The 23,196-nt window shown below is 38.4% G+C and overlaps 1 protein-coding gene across 2 annotated transcripts in view; it reads left to right on the top strand.

Moving 5' to 3' along the window:
* MANBA (mannosidase beta) overlaps positions 1 to 23,196 on the top strand; it is a 122,416-nt gene that overhangs the window by 26,044 nt on the left and 73,176 nt on the right. For both annotated transcript variants that reach the window (XM_027598546.2, XM_027598545.2), the window contains exons 4-7: positions 58 to 225; positions 6,054 to 6,177; positions 20,722 to 20,897; positions 21,852 to 21,962. In XM_027598546.2, the coding sequence (XP_027454347.2) occupies positions 58 to 225; positions 6,054 to 6,177; positions 20,722 to 20,897; positions 21,852 to 21,962 (579 nt within the window). The remainder of the gene's footprint in view (positions 1 to 57; positions 226 to 6,053; positions 6,178 to 20,721; positions 20,898 to 21,851; positions 21,963 to 23,196) is intronic.

Raw genomic sequence — 23,196 nt, 5'->3', positions numbered from 1 at the left:
CTATCTAAAATTTGACACACGCGGCTACTTCCACATCTGTTCTTTCCTTTAATGCAGAGCTTTGATATTACCAGTGTGGTTAGAGAGGTGAACTCCCTTGAGCTGTGTTTCCAGTCATCAGTGTTGTATGCGGCCCAGCGGAGCAAAGCTCACAGCTACTCCGTGCCTCCGGACTGCCCTCCGCCTGTGCAGAAGGGCCAGTGCCACGTCAACTTCATTCGAAAGGTAACGGTCTTGCAAATGGAGGGGCCTTTAGCCTTTAGGATGGGCTGTGCCGCCATGTGAAGTGCTTGTTTGAAGACACCAGTAGTATTTCAGAAGTTGGGCCTCTCTTTCCTTCCTGCTTTATGGGATTGACAACTTGAAATCAGGGGCGCCTGGGGGGCTCAGTTGTTAAGTGTCTGCCTTCGGCTCAGGTCATGATCCCAGGGTCCTGGGATTGAGCCCCACATCGGGCTCCCTGCTCCGCAGGGCAACCTGCTTCTCCCTCTCCCACTCCCCCTGCTTGTGTTCCCTCTCTCGCTGTGTCTCTCTCTGTCAAATAAGTGAAAAAATCTATTTTTTTAAAAAAAGAAAACTTGAAATCAGAACCAAAAGATGACATGAATTTTTGTGAAGAATCTTTGTCTTCCTAGATTTCCTTCCTGAAGCATGCCTCAGAACTTAGGAAAAGAAGAAAAATAAGTGACTGATAATGTAATTTTACAAATTATTTTTTTAAAGATTTTATTTATTTATTTAAGAGAGGGAGAGGGAGAGCTGACTGAGCCACCCAGGTGCCCCTACAAATTATTATTATTTTTTTAACATTTAGGTTTATCAAGCTTTTCACCAGAGTGTAAGGTTTATATTTATTAATGATTCTAATAAATATTAATATATTTGCTGATGTGTTCTTATATTTTACTGCTAGGTTCACATCCACAAGGTGATTTTTATCTTCTGGAATAATTACATTATTCTTCTTTGAGTTCCATTTGAGTCTAAATGACTTGAGTTTATTCAAATATGTGGTTGGATTAATATTCTATGTGGCATTAACTTTTTGATTTTATTTTTATTTTAAAAATTGTTAATTGTGGTAAAATATGCATAGCACAAAGTTTGCCATCTCTACCATTTTTAAATGTGTGGTTCACTAGCATTAAGTATATTCATGTTGTTGTGGAACCAATCTCGAGAACTTTTTCATGTTGCAAGACTGAAACTCCATACCCATTAGAAAACAACTCCCAGGGATGTCTGAGTGGCTCAGTGGGTTAAGCGGCTGCCTTCAGCTCAGGTCATGGTATCAGGGTCCTGGGATCAAGCCCCACATCGGGCTCCCTGCTCAGCAGGAAGCCTGCTTCTCCCTCTGCCTGCCACTCCCCCTGCTTGTGCTCTCTCTCTCTCACAAATAAATAAATAAAATAGTTAAAAATAAATAAATAAATAAATAGATAGATAGATAAATAAAAAACAACTCCCTATTTTCCCCTCCTCCCAGCCCCTGGAAACCACCATTATTTCTGTTTCTATGAGTTTGACTACTCTAGATACCTCAGATAAGTGGAATCATGCATATTTGTCTTGTGCCTGGCTTATTTCACTAGCATAGTGTTCTTCATGTTGTAGCATGTGTCTGAATTTCCCTTCCTTTCTAAGTCTGAATAATATTCCATTGTATGTACGTGCCACATTTTGTTTATTCATTCGTCTGTCAATAGACATTTGGGTTGCTTCCACCTTTTGGCTATTGTGAATAATGTTGCTATGTATGGATGTACCAATATCTCTTTTGAGATCCTGCTTTCAGTTCTTTCGCATAGATACCAAGAAGTGGGATACTGGAGTATATGGTAATTCTATTTTAAATTTTCTTAGAAATTGGCAATTAGTTTTAACAACAAATGTAATTATTGGTTTCATTGTGAAGATACTAAGTATTTTTCCAGTACTTGTTAACTAAAGCCTCGGTTGATAAATTCTGATCATTTAAGTTAAGTGGCTCTCTTTAGGCTGGATGGATTTATCATTAAATTATGTTTCCTTAATATAAGTACTAAGGTCAAAATGATACCTCCTCTTGTTTTATTCAACTTACCTAAATTTGTGTCGGTGTCTCAGTATGACCATTTGTTTATACTACCATAAAGGAACAGACTGTAACTGAGCAGTCAGCTATTCTGTGGAATACTGTGTACTTATACTTCTGTTTCAAATTCTTCTTTTGTTTTTGGCCTTTGGCTTTAAATGGCACAGTGGTTTGAATACTAGAGTTTGCACTTTTTCTCTCTCCTCTTCTATCTTTAGTCTTCTATCAAAATGAGGACTTCCTGCATCCTAATGTTACTTTTCAGTTCCTCAATAAAAGTATACATGTGTTATGCATATACCCATGTAGTAGTTTTCCTCTGTCCCCCCCCCCACCCCCCATTCAGTTTGTGGCATATAAAACACACGTTCGGGGCACCTGGATGGCTCAGTCGTTTAAGCATGTGCATTCAGCTCGAGTCATGATCCCGGGGTTCTGGGATCCAGCCTGCTTCTCCCTCTCCCTCTGACCCTCCCCACTGCTTGGGCTCTCTTTCTTTCTCTCTCTCTCTCTCTAATGAATAAAAAAAAAATCTTAAAAAAAAAACCCATACTTTCAGGTTATCTAGATAGAACAAAGCCCTCATCACTGAAATCTGGAATCAGACCCAAGATTCTGCTCTCAGGGTGTGTGGAAAACTAACCCTGGGGCAAACTTACCAGAGCAATGACTTGCATCTTGATGTTTCTGGCTAGACCAACATGGTCCAGTGGAAAGAGACATGAATTGGAGAGCAAGTCAGGAATCTTAGATCTGAATTCTGGCTTTATGACCAGAACAATCTTAAGCAAGTCCATCATTTATGTATGGAGCTATTCCCTTCCCTTCTTGACTGTTGATAGGAGCATACAGTGAAATAATAATGTAAATGCATTTTGCATATTATAAAGTACTATATAGCTATTCAAAATGTAGGGTAGTGTTCTTACTGATTTTGGAGACTTATTTCTGTAGTTACAGACTTCTAAGTGTGTAACTGATTATATGAAGTTAGTGGAATAGAGGTATCAAGACAAGTCCCCTCTTGTCTCTGCTTCCTTCTCTGTCCAGCCTGGATGGTGGGACACATCCCTTCAGCTACCCTCTTAGCAATATTCTCCACCTCCCCCTTGTTTTCTGCCTACATCTCTGGCCGTTGCTTCTAAGTTGCTTTATCCAGATCAACCTACCCCTCTTAGAAGTTGTATTATTCATGCTTTGGTCTGTTCTAGACACTTTCCTCTTCTCATTTTATACCTCTCTAGGCTATCTCATTTAGCTTCACTTCTTCAATAACCAGTCAAATTTCTAATAACTTATAATATTGTATCTTCAGTCCAGACCTCTCTTCAATTCCAGATCTCATACTGGATTGCCCACTTGGCATCTTCACTTGCCTGATTCACAGGAACCTAAAGCACAGGATGTCCAACACCTGGATCTAAACCCTTCTTCCAGGGTTCCCTGTCTCGCTGAATGGAATGCCATTCGGAATAGTTGCTCAAACCAGAAACCTAAGAGTTATTTTTGATAACTCCCTCTCTCTGTTATCTGTCCTCCAATCCATCCCTAAGTCATTTTGACCATTTGGACATTACCTCTTTAATAGTTCTTTGATCTTCCCCAGGCTCTGTTTCTACTAGCATGCTTGAGTTCAGTCTATCATCATTTCTTGCATGAAATATTACCCCAGCCACCTAACTGCAACCTACAACCTTATTTGCCTTCCTCCAATTAATTTTACATAGAGCAGCCAGAATGCTCTTTTTAGACAAAAATCGTTGTAGCAGGCTCCTTCTTAAAACTGTTCAACAGTTTCTTATTGCCTTTAAGCTAAAGTAACAGGTCTTAGTTTGGTCTGACTCCCGCCCACTTCTCCTGTCTTCTCCTCATCTCTTCCCATTGTTCTCTCTCCATCTCCTGGAATGTGTGATAGTCTCTTGCACCTCAAGGCCTTTGCACACGCTGTTTCTTTTGAAAGGGATGCTTTTACTTCCTTCTCCCCTAAACACACTGTACAAGTCGTACTTCCCCTTCAGATCTCCATATAAAAGTCACTATTATTCAGGGAAACCTGTCTTGACACCTTTCCTTCCTCTCTCCCATTATATTGTTCCCTGTCAATGTCTTTTGCATTTGTGATTATTTATTCAGTACCTGAATTTCTTGCCATACTGTGAGCACTATAAATGGAAGGACTGTCTGTTTTGTACATTGATGTCTCCCAGCCTGAAATATAAAAAGCACTTCACAAATCTCTTTTGAATAAGTGAAAACTTTTATTTGAAGAAGTTGTATGAATAAGAGTGATTTGTAGCCCTTGATGGGGAAAATAATCTGCCTTATAAGACGTTGAATATTTTTGCCCTCCTCCTTATCTCTGTCTCTAATAAAGGAATTACGTACCTGAACTTACAAACTCTTTAATAAATAGCTCCAAGATGGTTCTCATCCCAAACATGAGAATCTGATCCTGAAGTGGTGAATTTAGACAAATATGAATGCTCTGAAGTGGTTTCAGTTCTTTGTTTTTCTCTGTAATGGAAACTAATTTATCTCTATCTCAGATAAATACAGATCTTAGGAAATAATACTTAAATGAGAACAGTTTGGCCAATTCCTCAGGCTCTATTCTACCAATGTTCCATTCAGAAAGAGCTTAGTACTTCCTGTGGTGCTTATTCCTTTTTAAAAGCTGAGCTCATAACCTCAACATGTTAATTATCTTTATTTTTAAATGTTTCCTCGTTCTTTATAGTTATTACACTTAAATAGAATGTCCTTTATAGTTACTACAGTTGAATACAATGGTTGGTTCAGAGATATTTTGGAGCAGTTTAAAGAGTGACTGCTGTGTTGCTTCAATGTCATATGCTTTTGAAGAATAAATGTACATAATCAGATTTTATGTTCTTAAAACATTTCTGCGAAACTTAACTATGTTGCATAGGTTCATGTATTAGTTATCTATTGCTGTATAACAAATTATGCCAAAACTTAGCAGCTTAAAATAACATTTATATCCTAGTTTCTGTCAGTCAAGAATCTGAGTCTGGCCTAGCTGGGTGCCTCAGGCTCAAGGCCAGTCGTGAGGTTATAGTGAAGTATGGACCAGGGCTGTGGTAATCTTATGGCTCTACTAGGCCTGAAGTGTCTGGGCCTAAGCTCACTCATGTGGTTGTCGGTGGGCCTCAGATTGGCGTCCAAGCTCACTTACTCATGTGGGCCTCTCCACAGAGCTGCCTCACAACATGGCAGCTGGCTTCCCTCATGGCCAGGAGAGAGTGGGAGAGAGCACCCAGAACAGAAGGTGCAGTTTTTTATAACTTAATTTTGGAAATGGTATCACCTCTCCTGTATTCTCTTGGTTAGAAGTGATTTCACTAGGTCTAATCCATGCTTGAGGAGAGGGGATTACACAGTGTGTGAATACCAGGAGGGGATCATTGTAGGCCATTTTAGATGCTCTGAATGGGACACACACATATACACAAACACTATTATGGACTGGATTGTGTGTCCCCACTGAATTTTTATGTTGAAATCCTGATCGTCAGTAGCTAAAAGCGTAACCTTGTTTGGTGATAAATCGGTCTTTAAAGAGGTGCTTAAGTTAAAATGAGACCTTTAGTGTGGGAGATAGTCAAATATGAATGATGTCCTTATAAGAAGAGGAAATGTGTGTGTGTGTGTGTGTGTGTGTATGCACACACACAGAAAAGACTACGTGAAGGCACAGTGAGAAGGTGGCTGTCTGTAAGCCAGGAGAAAGGCTTCAGAGGAAACCAGACCTGCCAACACCTTGATCTTAGACTTACCAGCCTCTAGAACTGTGAGACAAATTTCTGTTATTTACACCACCCAGTCTATAGTATTTTGTTATGACAGACCTAGCAAACTAATATATATGTATATAATATTTTAAAAGAACAGGTTTTTCATCGTGTTTAAATTTCATGGTAACCAGGATCTGTCTTCTTTTTTCCTCTTGAAATTACAGGAGCAGAGTTCCTTTGGTTGGGACTGGGGGCCGTCCTTTCCTACCCAGGGCATCTGGAAAGATGTCAGAATTGAAGCCTATAACATTTGTCATCTGAACTACTTCATGTTTTCCCCTATATATGGTAAGCTAAGAGATGTGATTTCTTGTTTTTCTTTTTTGAGCCTCCTCTATGTAATAAAAGTTGTGTTTATAATTTGAATATATAGATATACTTTTCAGAGACTCACTTAAAAAATTTTGTGGCACATTAAATTGGTCAGCATGAAAAATACATACAAACTGATTTGTCATGAACATTTACGATATAAAATAGGAAAGAGGGAGATAGATACTTTTAAACATATTTTGCAAAGAAAAAGAAAGAAAGCCAAAGCAGCTCTAGGTTTCTCTGAGCTAAGTGTTCCTTCTAAAAGAATTGGACCTGCTGCCTTATACTCCTCTTCACAGCCTCTGTTCTCACTTTCAGAACTCTGACTGTGCTGAGTTCTTGATTCGCTCACATCACTGGGCTGACTCTCACTGCACGTTTCCTCCTCTAAAAGCCGTGACGTACCAGCCTTGTTTGTTTGTTTTTTTAAGGTTTTATTTATTTATTTGACAGAGATAGAGAGCACAAGTAGGCAGAACGGCAGGCAGAGGGAGAGGGAGAAGCAGGCTCCCCGCTGAGCAGGGAGCCCGATGCGGGGCTCGATCCCAGGACCCCAGGATCATGACCTGAGCCAGAGGCAGACGCTTAACCGACTGAGCCACCCAGGCGCCCCCGTACCAGCCTTGTTAAGAGTTGAAAATAAACTGGAAGGTGAACAAGGCATAAAGAAAGTTTTGTAAGGTAAAGAATACTACCTTTTCAGCCGAAGGAACTATTCACAAGTAAGGAGCATTGAATAAAACCTCAGACATCTCACTGACGTCAACAAATCAGTGAAAAACCGGTCAGATAGTTACTGAGTTGTTTGCCCAGCACCGTGTGTGTTTGGCATAGAAAGAACCTAGAGTATATACTCTTGCCTGCACATTGGTTGGGGTGGGGATAGGAGATGTGAACAATTTACTGCACCAAGCAAGACTGTGTAATAGGCTTGTGGGATGGGAGCCGCCCAGTAGTTCAGAAAACTGAAGATCAGGGAGGGTTTGCGAAGTCAGGGAAACAAGCGAAGGGGGATCTTGAATGATACCTCACAATGCTCAGTCCAGTTACGGGCAGGCCTAACTGGTTGGAATCAGCAAGAATGTGGTGTGTCAGTACTGGAGTTGTGTTATCTTAAAGGCCTTGGTGGCCCGAGATTGCTATTCCATCGAGCCAAATCTGTTTTCTAAAGGCAGAAGACAAAAGCAAATCAGAGGTGACGGGTAATTGGGGTTGTTAGGTGCTGCTGGCATTTTTAAATGGGAAAAGGGCATGAAAAGGTGCGATTTAAATTGCACGTATAAATGTGGCTGTTCGTAGCTCTCTAGTGCTTCTGAACTATTCAGAGGTGTAACTTGAACTGAGTCTTGCTACTAAATTCAAAGAATGGTTCATTCTTCCCCATTCCCACCGATATTTTTTTTCTCAGGTATAATAAAATCTAGTGGAAGGAGGGGTCTGATTTTGCAAAGAGTTATTTATTTAATCATTTTGAAGTTTAATCAATGTTTTAGGTGGTTTGCAAAATGTACTATGAGTTCTAGTTACCCTGATACCTGAAAATATTTGAATAACACTGTTCTAGTTTAATTTAAAATTTTGAATATGAAACTAAACGTATCTTTCTAAATATGAGTCATTAGAGTTCAGTTTATTAGTCGCTAGTGACTGCGTGAATTTTATTGGAATTAAATCGATTTAAATGATGTTTAAAATTTAATTTAGATTCCGTGTAATCAATTCCCCATATCAACTACATTTTTGATATTTTGTGACTGCAATATATTTTGTACTTAACATAGAGAAAAATACGCTTCCTGTTCAGAGGATATGCCCTGTGCATATTAAGCAGTAATTCTTAATATGATTAATTTTATAGATTTCAATTTGGTTATTTGATGTAATAAAGAAAATTGAAGGATAAACGTATGAAAGTGAGGAGAGGAACTTCCTTTAGGAGTTTTTTTTTCCCCAGAACTCTTTTTCCAGTTTTCCTTTGGAAGACCGCAATCATCACTGAAATCAATAGACATTTAAAAGTTGAAAAATAATAAAGAGAATAAGCTAATATATTTTATGTATTTACTTGGTATGTAGTATGGGGCAGGCACTGTGAGAGGCACTAAAATTTTTTTAAGAGGATTAGTTCATAATCGAAACTAGATACATATAACTTTTCTTTAAAATCACGTATGTTAATTTTTAAAATTTTAGTGTGAAATGAGGTTGGTCAAAACTAATGCAGACAGTAGCTATCTTGCAGAACAGTAATACAGATAGTTTGTATTTTATTCTTCTGCTCAACTGTCTTTTCTAGATTTCTGTCTCGAGCCTATATTGTTTCTGTAATAAGGGAAGAAAGTCATTAATTAATAACAATCTATTTAGTAATTTCAGCCAACTCATTATGAAAGGCTTAACTGATTTGACTGTGTGGCACTTTCTGCTTTCTCCCTATCGCGGCTAGAAAAAGATAACCTTATTGTTTTTCCAAACGTTCAATTTTTTTTCTGCATTTGAATTAGTAAGTTTACCACTGAAGATCAAATGACTGACCATAACTCCCCAATTTAATTGTGTGCAGTATGACAGAAAAAAGTCTCTTTGACTTTTTAAAAATTAACTTGAAATTCTTATGAATTAGTTTACTTTATATATCTATGTAATACATGTATATATTTATATATTTATATTAATTTATATACATATATGTATATGTGTACATAAGTCCTTTTCTGTATTCTCAGTCCTTATAGTGGTGGTTTCTAAACTTTTCCACTTTTGAAATATTCTGTGGTCATTTGTTTGATTTTACCCTAACCTCAGCTTCCTCAATGATTTTCACCTATTCTTAATGTTTAAGATAATAAAAGCAAATTTATATTTGAAAAAAATACGGAGGGCAAAGGAAAACAAGAATTACTCCCGTTATGTCTTAGGCTCTTGTCATCGATCAAGGTATTAAGAGATACCAATTCACTGACATGACGTTCTTTAAAACCTTACTAGAAAATATTTATTTGAATAATTCCCCCTTAGCCCTGAAATATTCTAATCAGGTTTTATTTAAAACAGCAGTAGCCCTTCTAGGGCACCCACGTTTTCAGTGTTTTGAACAGTGAAAGACTGACCCTGGTATTGAAAAGGGAAGCTCAGAGGCTTTTTACTGGGTGTAGAAACCCAGGAAGATTCTCCGTTCTTTTCTTTTGGGGAGGGGGTGGAAGAATGACCCCATCTGCTGGGGGAGAGGAGGGGAAAGTCTGGCTGGACTTGGGTTTTTTAAGGTGTGTGGGGAGGAGGGATGGGGAGAAGATAGCTGGTAGGGCTGGATGCCCCAATCCAAAGATTAAGTCATTTGTAAGCAAGTAATCTGGCCCCATATGGCGGCGGCGGTGGTGGTGGTGTGTGTGTGTGTGAGAGAGAGACAGAGAGAGACATATATTCATTTATTGATTGTCTTTTCCATGCTACTAGGTCCTTCATATCTGTAATCTGATGTGAATTGTTCATATTATGCCCTAAAATTTATTAGGGAAGGATGATCATATAGTTTTATGAGCTTTCATAAGCTTACATAAACACATTAAGTCCAAATATATAAGTATGTTCTGATGAAATGCTATATTGTTTAATCTTTTGTTACCACAGTCAGAAAAATATAGTAGAGGGGCGCCTGGGTGGCTCAGTCGGTTAATAACGCATCTGCCTTCGGCTCAGGTCATGATCCCAGAGTTCTGGGATCGAGTCCCGCATCGGGCTCCCTGCTCAGCGGGAAACCTGCTTCTCCCTCTCGCACTCCCCCTGCTTGTGTTCCCTCTCTCGCTGTCTCTCTTTGTTAAATAAATAAATAAAATCTTTTAAAAAAATAGTATAGAGAAGTTTTTCAGTATATGAATCCTCCTCTCAAGCTGAGGTGAGCTGTGGATCTTTGACCATGCTTGGGCACTTCCACCACCCCAGAGATGCTGCCTTCCCCCACCCTATCCACATTTACTTGCTGCCTCAGCCTAAGGTGCTCCCTCCTTCATTCTCGAAGACCTGGCAATTGAGTTGGAGGAGTTAGTTTAGCTCTCACCTAGACCCTGGCCTGCCCAACAGAAGCCTGTATTGAAGGTCATTGCTGCCCTTTGCTTATAGGGAATATAATTTTACAATATAGCAAAGATTTGTCAATCTTGCTTAATGCCTTGTTTGATGCATTCTTTGAACGCATTCATTTTGAATGACTTTTTCATTCATCTTTGAATTACTTTACCCATAAAATAACAGTATTCACCCTTGAAAATATCTTTATGGGTAGGTAGGTTGCTTGACTAATCTCTCCTGTGATTAGCTAGCTGCCTTGTTGTCTGAATAGATTTTTTTCTCTGGAATTTACAAATTTATCTTTGTTTGGGGGAAATTTTGCTTTGGGTCTGTTTTGTCTTAGTTTTCATCTCTTGAGGATTTTGTCCTGCTGAGTAAGCAAGGAGATCTTGCTGCTTGGTAAAGAAGGGGAAAACAGCTGTTGTAACTAACTGTGAGCCTGCCTTTCTGGCTAATGCAAGCTGTTGTTAGCTCTTTGAAAGGCAGCTGCCGAAGGCTGTCCTATAATTCTAGCAGGAGCACAGGAAGATATCCTGTGTTTGAACTGAAACATTCTGTGGCTTGGTCATTTCAGCTTGTTGTCGTTGCTGTTTCTTCACATGCACAGGGATACTTCTTCACTGCAGCTCTTCATCGCCTATTAAAGATTCAGGAGGGCAAAAGGAGAAGCTGTTAGATGCTCAGCAGGGTGAAGCTAATCAAGGCAGCTCTCTTTGAATAGCTCCCCACCCCCCATGAGATGAAGCATCGTTTTTCATCTTACATAAGCAACCTGCCATCCTTTGCAGATCCTTCCCATGCTGACCTGAATGTTCTTCCATCTCCGTGTTAATTCTTAACCCCCCAGATACCATCCTGTATTCTTAACTGTGCCCTTTGGGTATATTTTGTTTCTCTAAGTAGATTCAACATCTTGCTTTTTTGGGTTGGGATATAATTTATAGTGCCTGTCAAGGTTTACAGACAGTAATTATTCAAGAAATATATTTGTACTCTTTGATGCTCCCATAAATGTTGTCATGCCCTTGTGAGATAGTTTAGGTTACAAAAATGGTATTTTGACAAATGGAGGAACTGCGGCAACATATAATTATGCACTTAGTAGAGGGTCCCAGACACATTCTTTATGTTTGTAGATTTCAGCATTCTTTTTCATGGACTCTTTTATTAAGAGGCTAACATTTTATTTTTACATTCCTCCTCGCGCCCCCCCCCAAATGCTTTGTTTCATATTGAATGTATTTGATATTTGGACTTAGGATTCTGAAAGGCAAAAAGTACCTTTGCTTTTATAATTTTATTTTATTTTTTCCATTATAATAAGTGTACTTTTTAATCCCCATCACCTATTTCCCCTGTCCTCCCACCCAGCTCCCCTCCGGTAGCCATCAGTTTGTTCTCTTTCTTGGTTTGTCTCTCTCTCTTTTTTTTCTTTGCTCATTTGTTTTGTTTCTTAAATTCCACATATGAGTGAAATCATGTGGTATTTGCCTTTCTCTGACTGACTTATTTCGCTTAGCCTAGTACTCTCTAACTCCATCCACATTGTTGCAAATGGCAAAATTTCATTCTTTTTATGGCTGAGTAATGTTCCATTGTATATTATATACCACCTCTTCTTTTATCATTCATCTATTGATGGACACTTGCGCTGCTTTCATAGTTTGGCTGTTGTCAATAATGCTACTATAAACATTGGATGCATGTATCCCTTTGAATTTGTGTTTTTGTATTTTTTTGGGTAAACACCCAGTAGTGTGATTCCTGGATCCTAAAAGTATCTTTGCTTTTGGTGTTCCTCAGTGTTTATACACAAATTTTGTTGTGTGCCTGCTAGTATTTTTCTCTTTGAGAGGTGCTTCTGTGAGAAATGCATGCAAAGTGGAGAACACTAGAGTCAGGAAACCTGGGCCCTTGACTTATCCTTTGGCTCAGGAACTTGTGAGCTAGGCTCTATAGTTGGGGCCTCAGGAACCTCATCGACAAGTGATGCAGAGATTGCCAAATTTCTTCTTCCTTTAACATTCCATAGTTCTTTTCTTGTGTTTGGAAGTTACAGCAGTCATTACAACCTAGTGAGGGTATAAGTAGAAGAAATTCTACTTACAGAAGAGTTCAGTTTTTCTTGAAGCTAGACACATGACTAAATAAAGACATTGATACTTGCAGCTTAATTATAATCAGGTAAAGCAAGGGTTAGGATATAGTTTGAGTCTTTCTGGTAGTTATGAACACATTTTGAATTCAAGTAACTCAGCCATCTCTTATTTTTCTACTTCTATATCTTTTTACACTTTTCTTTTTCTCTTAGACAACTGAATAAAGCTATTTTTTAAAGACTTTACTTTTAAGTAATCTCTATACGCAACATGGGGCTTGAACTCACAACCCCAAGATCAAGAGTCACATGCTCTACCAATTGAGCCAGCCGGGCGCCCCAAGCTGTTTTCTTTTCTTTCTTTCTTTCTTTTTTTTTTTCTGACCACATCTGGACAAAGAAGTAGTTATGGGAATATAAAAGGAGCAAGCTGGCATATTTTAGAGGATTTTAAAGGTTAATGTATTGGTCACATCTACACAAATTGGAACTGTCTTGAAGATTGTTTGGATGAAGAAACAGCACACATTATTCTGGTTGTATAGCTGCCTACTCTTTATACAAATTTCCATCCAAGTCAGATTCATGGTGGTTGGTTGGTTGGTTTTCAAAGAGACCTCAGTGAATCAGTTTTGGAAAAACCTGAAAATGAGTCAGTGGCCAGAACCACATTCTCTGCCATTCTCTGGGTTGCCTGCCTGATTGAGGTTATATGGAACAAACTCTAGAGCATGGTCTCTTCTGCAGGGAGCAGGGCATCAGCTAGGGCATCCCTGAGTCTTTGGGCCAGCGAAGGCCTCAAGTTGTAGAGAGAGCAGGTCAGCCTTGCCTGTCTACCATGTTTTGATAGAATTCCTGTGTTGTTTGGGCTCGAGTTGATTAGTCAGAGTGAGGAGAGGTTGTAAAATTTGGTGTAATTGGGAAGGAGACCTGGGAAGGGATTTTGAGTCATTTAGTAATTTTTCTTCTTAGCTATTCCCATCCCCAGTACTTTATCCATTTTTGGAATTATTTGCATTCCACTGCAGGAGAGCTGGGCGTGATAGGTATTTATTATTTTTTTTTTGTCTCCATTTTTTATTTATTTTTATTTGTTTTATTTTATTTTATTTTATTTTTTTATTGGAGTGTAGTTGACACACAATGTTATATTAGTTTCAGGTGATTCAACAAGTCTGTATGTTATGCTGTGGCTCACCATAAGTATAGCTACCATCAGCCACTGTACCACACTATTACAGGACCATTGCCTGTATTTCCTATGCTGTGTCTTTTCTCCTGTGACTTATTCATTTAATAATAGGAAGCCTGTATCTCCCACTCTCCTTTATCCATTTTGCCCACCACCTCTCCCCGCCTCCATCCTCTGCGCCTCTGGCAACCATCAGTTTGTTCTCTGTATTTATGTGTCTGTCTTTTGCTTGTTTTGCTTTTTAGATTCCACATGTAAATGAAGTCATACAGTATTTGTTTTTCTTTGTCTGACTTACTTCACTTAGCATAAAAACCTCTAGATCCAGGGGCACCTGGGTGGCTCAGTCGGTTAAGCGTCCGACTTTTGGTTTCAGCTCAGGTCATGATCTTGGGGCAGAACCCTGTAGCATGGGGCTCCCCGTTCAGCAGGGAGTCTGCTTCTCCCTCTACCCCTCCCCCAGCTTGTACACACTCTCTCTCTCTCTCTAATAAATAAATAAATAAATCTTAAAAAAAAAACAAACCAAACCTCTAGGTCCATTCTTTTTTGTGACTGAGTAGAATTCCATTATACACACATACATACCATGTCGTCTTTCTCCATTTATCCATCAGTGGACACTTAGGTTGCTTCCTTATCTTGGCTGTTGTAAATAATGCTCCAATAAACATAGGGATGCATATATCTTTTCAGATTCGTGTTTTTATTTTCTTTGGGTAAATATCCAGTAGTGGAATTACTGGATCATATGGTATTACTATTTTTGATTGTTTGAGGAACCTCCATATGGTTTTCCACAGTGACTTCACCAATTTATATTCCCATTAACAGTGCACAAGGGTTCCTTTTTCTCTACATCCTCACCACCACTTGTTATTTCTTGTCTTTTTGATTCTAGCGATTCTGACTGATGTGAGGTGATATCTCATTGTGGTTTGGTTTGCATTTCCCTGATGGTTAGTGATGTTGAGCATCTTTTCATGTGTCTGTTGACCAACTGTATGTCTTTTTTGGAAAAATGTCTGTTCAGATCCTCTGCCTATTTTTTAATTGGATTATTTGTCTTTGTGGTGTTGAGTTGTATATGTTCTTTGTGTATTTTGGATATTAGCCCCTTATAGAGTATATCATTTGTGAATATCTTCCTGAATTCAGTAGCCTTTTTTTTTTTTTTAAAGATACTATTTATTTATTTGAGAGAGAGAGAGAGCGAGAGAGCAAGAAAGAGCATGAACGGGGAGAGGGAGAAGCAGGCCCCCCACCGAGCAGGGAGCCCGATTTAGGGCTCCGATCCCAGGACCCTGAGATCATGACCTGAGCTGAAGGCAGACACTTAACTGACTGAGGCACTCAGGTGCCCCTGAATTCAGTAGCTTGCCTTTTTATTTTGTTGATGGTTTTTTTTTGCTACGCAAAAGCTTTTTAGTTTGATATAGTTCTACTTATTTCTTTTTGCTTTTGTTTCCCTTGCCTTAGGAGACATATCTAGAAAAATGTTGCTTAGGCTGATGTCAGAGAAATTGCTCCCTATGTTTTCTTGTAGGAATTTTATGGTTTCATGTCTCACACTTAGGTCTTTAGCTCATCTTGAGTTCATTTTTGAGTATAGTGTAAGAAAGTGGTCCAGTTTCATTCTTTTGCATGTAGCTGTCCAACTTCCCTAGCACAATTTATTGAAAAGACTGTCTTTTCCCCATTGTATATTCTTGCCTCCTTTGTCATAAATTAATTGACCATATAATCATGGGTTTATTTCTGGAGTCTTTTTTCTCTTCCATTGATCTATGTGTATATTTTTGTGCCAGTGTCATACTGCTTTGTAGTATGTCTTGAAATCTGGAATTGTGATACTTCCAGCTTTGTTCTTTCTGAAGATTGCTTTGGCTATTCACGGTAGGAGTGGTGGGTATTCTTTAGGAAAGGGTAATTTGTCAATGCTAGGAGAGGTATGACAGGAAGCTGTATTCTAGAAATGGGTCTTCATTTATAAGAGGGAGCTCTCCTTAACTAGAAACAGGATTATATGTTTAAAAAGTAACAAGTAAGAAGAAGTGACCAGTTAATACCAGGAAAATTATTGATGATTTAAAACTCTACGTGTGCTTTTGGAGACTAAATTAAGTTAAATTCTCCATGGCTTCTGGAAGGAAGGGTTGTATTCCATTTGGAAGTAGAGGAGAGGGCAAAATATGTTGGTATAGTGTCTCTGCTGACGACACAATAGACTTACAAGTGTTCATATTGGGTTTTTGAATTCTGCAGCCTTAGTTTTTTTAGTTAGCAGCACCCAAGGAAGTTAGCTGGATGAGCCCCAGAGGACTGCTGACTTACTTGAGAACTTTCCCTGTTAGAAGCAATAGAAACTGCCAGTAAGCTTTGGGAACTGCATTATTTGTCTTCCTGCCAGAGGCTTTTATAAGCAGCTGATTTTCCACCGAAGAGGAAGTGATAGGAAACATCCAAGGGGTCAGCTTGAACTTGGTTGGTTATTAGTAGAGCAGAACTAAAATCTTTCTGTAGAAATTAAAGAAAAGGGGATTTCAGTTCAATGTGAAGACTTTATAGTAGTCAAGGCTAACAAAAAGGGAAGGCTATTTTGTGAGGCAGACGGTTTTCTCATTACAGATATTAGAGAGATTAGAATAGCCTTTTTGGGTAGGGATCAATAAACATTTTCTGTTAAGGGTCAGATAGTAAATGTTTTAGGCTTTTTGGGCCATGTGGCCTTTATTGTAACTATTCAGCTCAGCCATTGTAGCACAAAGACAACCAAAGACAGCGTGTACTCAAATGAGCATGGTTGTTGTAGCCTGCCTTAACAAAATACCCAGGCTGGGTGGCTCCAACAATACATATTGATTCCTTTTTTTTTTTTTTTTTAAAGATTTTATTTATTTGACAGAGAAAGAGACAGTGAGGGAGTGGAAGAGGGAGAAGCAGGCTTCCCGCTGAGCAGGGAGCCCGATGCGGGACTCGATTCCAGGATCCTGAGATCCTGACCTGAGCTGAAGGCAGACGCTTAACCGACTGAGCCACCCAGGTGTCCCCAGACATTGATTTCTTACAGTTCTGGAAGCTGGGAAGGCTCAGATCAAGGTGCTCGCTGATGAGTTTGTAGTGAGGACTCTCTTCCTGGCTTGCAGATAGCTGCGTTTCTTGCTGTGTCCTCACATGATTGGGGTGGTGGGGAGAAAGAAAGAAAAACAGAGAGGCAGACAGAAAGAAAGAAAGAGATGAAGGGAGGGAGGGAAAGAAGGAGGTAGATCTCTTCCTCTGATAAGACCACAGACCTATCAGATTAGGGCCTCACCCTTATGACCTCACTTAACTTAATTACCTCCTAAAAATTTATCTCCAGATACAGTCATATTGGGGAGTTAGGGCTTCCACATAAGAATTTCGGAGAGGTGGGGTGACACAATTCAGTCCATAGCAGCTGTGTTCCAATAAAGTTTTATTTATAAAAAGAGGAGGTAGGTCAGATTTGGCCCAAAGACCAGTTGTTTGTCAGCCATGGTCTAGAGGGAATTAAACACTTACCAGAAAGTACACTGGGGGATCTGTCAACATCTAGTTCAAAAGTCTTATGACTCTGTGCTGTTGTGGCTAAAGACTCAGCCAAAAGATATATTTGATGTCTGTCATCACTTGATATCATTAAAATAAATGATCCCCTATATAATTAAACCCCTCCCTGCTGTAAAAATTCTGAGCACCAATAAGACATGGTTTTGGGGGGAAATTATTTGGTTACAATTGGCATAACTTAGAGGTTAAGTGTACAGTCTCTAGTTTCAGACTGTCTTGGTTCATGTCCAAGTTCTGCACCTTACTAGCTGTGTGCCCTTGGGCAAGTTACTTAACTCCTCTGTATTTCAGCTTTCTTATCTAAACGATGATGATAATAGAATTTACCTTAAAGAAATGCTGTGATGCTTAAATAAGTTAATACATGTTGAGAGCATAAAACAGTGCCTAGCTCACAGGAAGTTCTTGGTAAATGTTATCTATTATTATTTCTTGAAATAAGAGATAGTAAGGGAAGCCAGAGGGAATATGATAGGGAGCTGAAGGTCATGTAGCTGTCAAAGATTTAGGGATATTTTAAGAAAATAAATACCTTTGGATCAGATTGTACTGTGTGCTTCTGTTTAAAAACAATAAAAACGCTGTAAAGGGAAAATTGAGAGACTTAGTATATACTTGGTAGGAAGAAAGTATCTTTAACAAACAAGTGTGGTTGTCTTGATATACTTTACTATATCTTAGAAAAACTTGGAGGCTATGGGCGGGTAAACTCCAGAATTGGCTGGATCAGAACAAATCAATTCAAGGATCATTGACTAGTGTTCCTAAGAATGGATCATTTAAGGGGCACCTGGGTGGCACAGTCGGTTAAGCGTCTGCCTTTGGCTCAGGTCATGATCTCAGGGTCTGGGATTGAGCCCCACATCCAGCTCCCTGCTTAGCAGGGCATCCGCTTCTCCCTTTGCTCCTCTCCCCCACCCCCACCAGCTTGTGCACTCTCTCTCAAATAAATAAATAAAATCTTAAAAAAAGGAATGGATCATTTAAAAAATAAAATAGTTCTTAAGTTCAGGATTAGTTTTACTTCCGTGTGCATCCAGTCCATCTGCTTTTGGTTGATGTGGGATACAGATGATGAGACGTGCTATGATCATCTTTACAGTAAGCCTGATAGTGGCTCCACATTTGTAAGGAATGCCAGTTATAAAGTCTTTGCTCATTGATCAGCATACATACTTTTCCTTCATCTGCAGCAGAGCCATGGTTATTAGTCCCCTCCTTATTTGTAGGCAAATGGTCTCTAAGATATTTGTCAGCAGGCAACCTTTTCCCATCTCTTTTTCACAGAGAAGAATAGAAGCCACTCAGCAGGAAATTCCTGTTTCTTGCCCCAGATCATACAAACTAAGTGTATCTGCACTAGTCACTGTCCTTTCTGTGGCAATCAGGAATGAGAACTTTTGTTAGTGGCTCTCACATCCTGCCTATGCAACCTTTTTCGGGACTCCATCCCTGGTTTCTCCTGTGTAACTTAAAAAGTATGAGTCAGCTTTTCTACCCTGCTCTTGCCCAAAGCCTCCTTTGGCATACTGTCTTATTTTAAAACCAAAACCAAACACAGATTCTATTCTGGAGACTAAACAATGTAAGTTTAGTGGATGATGGAGGAAGGGGTTATGTTGCACGTAATATAAAACACTACTTCAGAACCCTCTTGAAACGTTCTACCCCATTCACAAACTCCACTCCCGAAGGGTTATTCCTTAGGCAGCTGTCTCATCTTTCTTTTCTCCCTGTGGCCTCCCTCTTCAGTCTTGCTCCCTTTTCTTTTTCTTTTCTTCCTCTCCATTCCAAGATTTTCCAAGTGGCACCTTCTGTCCCTTTTGCACAGATAGAAATTTCATGTCTGTCTGCTTCTTCTGTTTTTATCCTGCTATGTCATTGTGAGGGAGCCCTTTGTAATTTTTTTTAAATGCAGATCTGATCGTGTTTTCCTTTTTTTTTTTTTTTTAAGGCTTATTTGAAAGAGAGAGATAGAGCACGGGAAGGGGGAGGAAAATCAGAGGGAGAAGAAGATTCCCTGCTAAGCGGGGAGCCCGACATGGGGCTGGATCCTGGGACTCTGGGATTATGATCAGAGCCAAAGGCAGAGGCTTAACTGACTGAGCCACCCAGATGCCCCATGTTTTCCTTTTTGATGAAAAATCTCCAGCGGCTCCTCATTGATCTAGGGTAAAGTTGCCAAACTCCTCACACGAGCCAGGATGAGCTGGACCCTGCTTACTTCCTCTCTGATCTCCCTTACCAGTTTCATTATTGCTCAAGTTTTTGTTAAAAGCATTGCTCTCCTCACTCATGGCTCTTCACCCTTGGTTTTCATCATGCCTAGAAAACTTCTCATCTGCCTCTGAACTTAGCTAAAGCATCCTTCTGGGCTCAGCTAGATACTGTTTATTCTGAAGGACCTTCCCTCACCCCTGTAAGTTAAGTGACCTTACTTCCTGTGAATGTTTTCTCAGAACAACCTCATATTTCTCCCATCCTGGTATTATGTCACTTTTGTATTTGGCTATATCCCGTTAGACTCTTAACTCAGGCGGTCAGGGGCCATGTTTATCCTGGTCACCATGTAATTCCCATCACTTAGCAAAGTACATGGCACATAGAATATTCTCAGTAAATATTTCTTGGTTAAATAATCTACATTTAAAATAACAGTTGACCATTGAACAACATGAGGATTAGGGGCACTAACTCCCTGTGCAATTGAAAATTCACATGTAACTTTTTTTTAAAGTTATCTCTACACCCACATGGGATGTGAACTTACAACCCGAAGATCAAGAGTTGCAAGCTCTACCAACTGAGCCAGCTAGGCACTCCATTGACTCCCCCAAAACTTTACTACTAATAGCCTGCTGTTGACCAGGAGCCTTACAAATAACACATAGAGTCGACTAACACATATTTTGTATATGTACTATATATTGTACCCTTACAATAATTTTTTGGTATTTCTAAGCTATGTAGTTCAACTGTGAGTTTTTTCAAATTGTCACAAATCTCCAAAAAAATTTCCAGTATATTTTTTGAAAAAAATCATGTAAGTGGACCCATGCAATTCAAACCCACATTGTTCAAGGGTCAACTGTATATCTCTCTTTTTTCACATTTGATTAATTCTACTACATCTCAGTTTATGTCTTATATGGCTTTAAACTGTGTATTTTTACTTTGCTTTATAAAAAGGAATGAGCATGTATCAATCTTAGTTATATTTTCATTTGAGATATTCTATTCATGCCCTATATATAAAGTTTTATGACTTATGATTGTAACATTTTTAGAGTAGAAGTATATATAAAATATATGCTTTTGGTTTCTCTTCTTCAGAATGAATGATTTAAAAAAACACAAAAAAACAAAATGAATGATTAAAGTCTAAAGATTAAATGAGAATTTCCACTGGACTTTTTCTCATGACAGGATCAGTGGAGTGCTTATTAGTTTAGAAGCTGCTTCAGTGTTTTCTTCAATGAATCCTAAGGAGTGCAGCAATAATGCTTAGCATATTTCATATATATATATATATAATATAAAATGTTTCTTTTTTTTTTTCTCTATGCCTTAGATAACCATACCCAGGGGTGGAATCTTGAAATAGAGTCTTCTTTTGATGTTGTCAGCTCAAAGCCAATTTCTGGTCAAGTGATCGTAGCCATCCCTAAACTGCAGACACAGCAGACATACAGCATTGAACTTCAGCCTGGGGAAAGGATTGTTGAGCTGTTTGTGAAAATTAATAAGGTGAATGATGGTACTTCCTCAGAACCACTAGATGAAAAGCAATACTATTCAAAAGAAATGGCTAGAAAAAAGGGGCTGAGAATGAAAGAAAAATGTACTTTTCCATTTTCTCCTTCACTTTTAACTTCTCGTATATTTTGTGTATGTTACGAACTAAGGAACGATATTCCCAAATTTTAAGATTAAGAAAATGGAGAACATGTGATTTAGCATCCTTTTCTCTCAAGAAGTCAGGTGTGTTGTATCTTAATTTTTCTGCACTCTTTGCAGTATCCTAAATCCAAAATACATTATAAGCATTACATTTAAATACAGTGATTATTTCTGTATAATTCTGTATAATTTCTGATTATTTCTGATTCCAGTGATTATTAAATACAGTAAATTATTTTGAATATTGGTGCTTATTTCACATGCAGAATTCTAATTCCAAACTCCTGATCTTTCATGGGTAGAAGTGGGCTGGATTTTCCCTTTTCTTTTTCCTTTTTTTATTCCTCTAATTGATCATTGTGAACTGAACAGGATGGAGTAAAGCAACGTTGTGACTATTCGGATAAAGTGAGAATTTTAGATTAAAAGTAAGATTAAAAGTGAGAAACAATTTCTAGTTCTGGACTTGGAAAAAGAGTCAACCTCAAAGTCCAATTCTAACTGTTAAGAATACAGAATGAATGTAAGCTTCGGTGTTAGAAATGAAAAAAATTGTTTTTCTGGAAACCCATGGTATTCTGTTCTTTCCTTTCCCTTTTGGTATATTAATCCATGCTGAAACACTTAGCATGTTGATTTTTTAAGTATTATGTATGGATTGGTATAATTTGGCCTAATATAGAACCTAGAATTTCTGTGATTGACTCTATGAGACATTGATATAATGCACTTAATCACTATAATATTTTGCTGAAAATACGCCACAAACTACATAAAATGACTTACATTGTTTCTTCAAAGAATGTTACCGTAGAAACTTGGTGGCCTCATGGACATGGAAACCAGACTGGTTACAACATGACAATTCTTTTTAAACTGGATGGAGGCTTAAGTATTGAAAAATCAGCTAAGGTAAGCGAATACTTTAAAATACTTTGTGAAGAAAAAGTATGTTTCTTGTTAAAATAGCAAAACAGATCTTTGTAGGAAAAGAAGAAACCAGCAAAACTCCTGTAATCTCATCACACAGAGACAGTCATTAGTAACAGTTACATGCATTCTGAAGCTTCTGTGTGTGTGTATGTGTGTGTATTTATATTTACAAATGGATCAGGCTTTACATATTATTTTATTTATAAATATTCTCCTACTGTGTTTTTACATTTTACATTATATCAAAGTAGTACATATGTATAATTTTAAAGCTCAGATATTACCAGAAGGTAATAGGGTACCTTGCCCAATGCTTCCTATTCCTATTTTCTATTCCTCAGAATCAATCATTTTTAACTTTTACTTATTTCTTCTGTTTATCTTCACCTTCCCAAATAACCTGCTTCTATGGGCATTTTCTAATTTTTCAGTTTGATGTATTATCTATTGACTTCAAACCTAGAGGATGAAGATATAGCTCTCTTACATGATTTTCTCTGTTGACCCCTGCTTGGCCCCCAATGTACACATTTTACCTCCCTCTGCCCTTCCAGTGTTGTCCAGTGGCCATTTTTGTTAACTTCGTATTCAGTGTTTACATTATTATATTATGTATATACTGTTCAAAGCTGAATTGCATGGTGTCCTAAAATCATATTTCCTTTCTTTTGCAACTTTCTCTTTTCCTTAGAGTTAATAATTGCCTCAGGTTACCAGGTGCTTTGTTTTTCTTTTATCTTCCTCTAAATCATGTACAAACTCTGTGACATACTTGAAATACATTTTAAATTTAGTCACACTCACTAGGTGCCCTATCCATTGTTTATTGTTACTATTCTTCTTCTTCTAATTTTTGTTATCTCTCGAAACTCTCTTCTAGAGCCATTTCTTCATCTCCCTGATCTTGCTTGGTTACTCTCTAGAGATTCTACTTAACTGTTGTCCTGGAACTTCCTTTTATTATTATTCTTGGAATTTTATTTATTTGTCTTCTAGGAATTCTAGGTATTCTCTTCATCTTCCTTTTGGATTAAACATGGAACCCTGTTTCTTTGGGCCCATGTTTCTTTTTTTTTTTTAATCTGACTTTCCACATTTGCTGGTACACTATAGATTCCTGGGAACGGCTGTGTAGGAGATAACATTTTTGAGAACTTGCAGAGTAGACATGCAAATACATGAAGTCTGTCTTCACCGTTACTTGATAGTTTGG

Source organism: Zalophus californianus, chromosome 2 (assembly GCF_009762305.2).
Source record: "Zalophus californianus isolate mZalCal1 chromosome 2, mZalCal1.pri.v2, whole genome shotgun sequence".
Classification (NCBI taxonomy): Eukaryota; Metazoa; Chordata; class Mammalia; order Carnivora; family Otariidae; genus Zalophus; species Zalophus californianus.
This window is presented reverse-complemented; position numbering and strand designations above follow the sequence as displayed.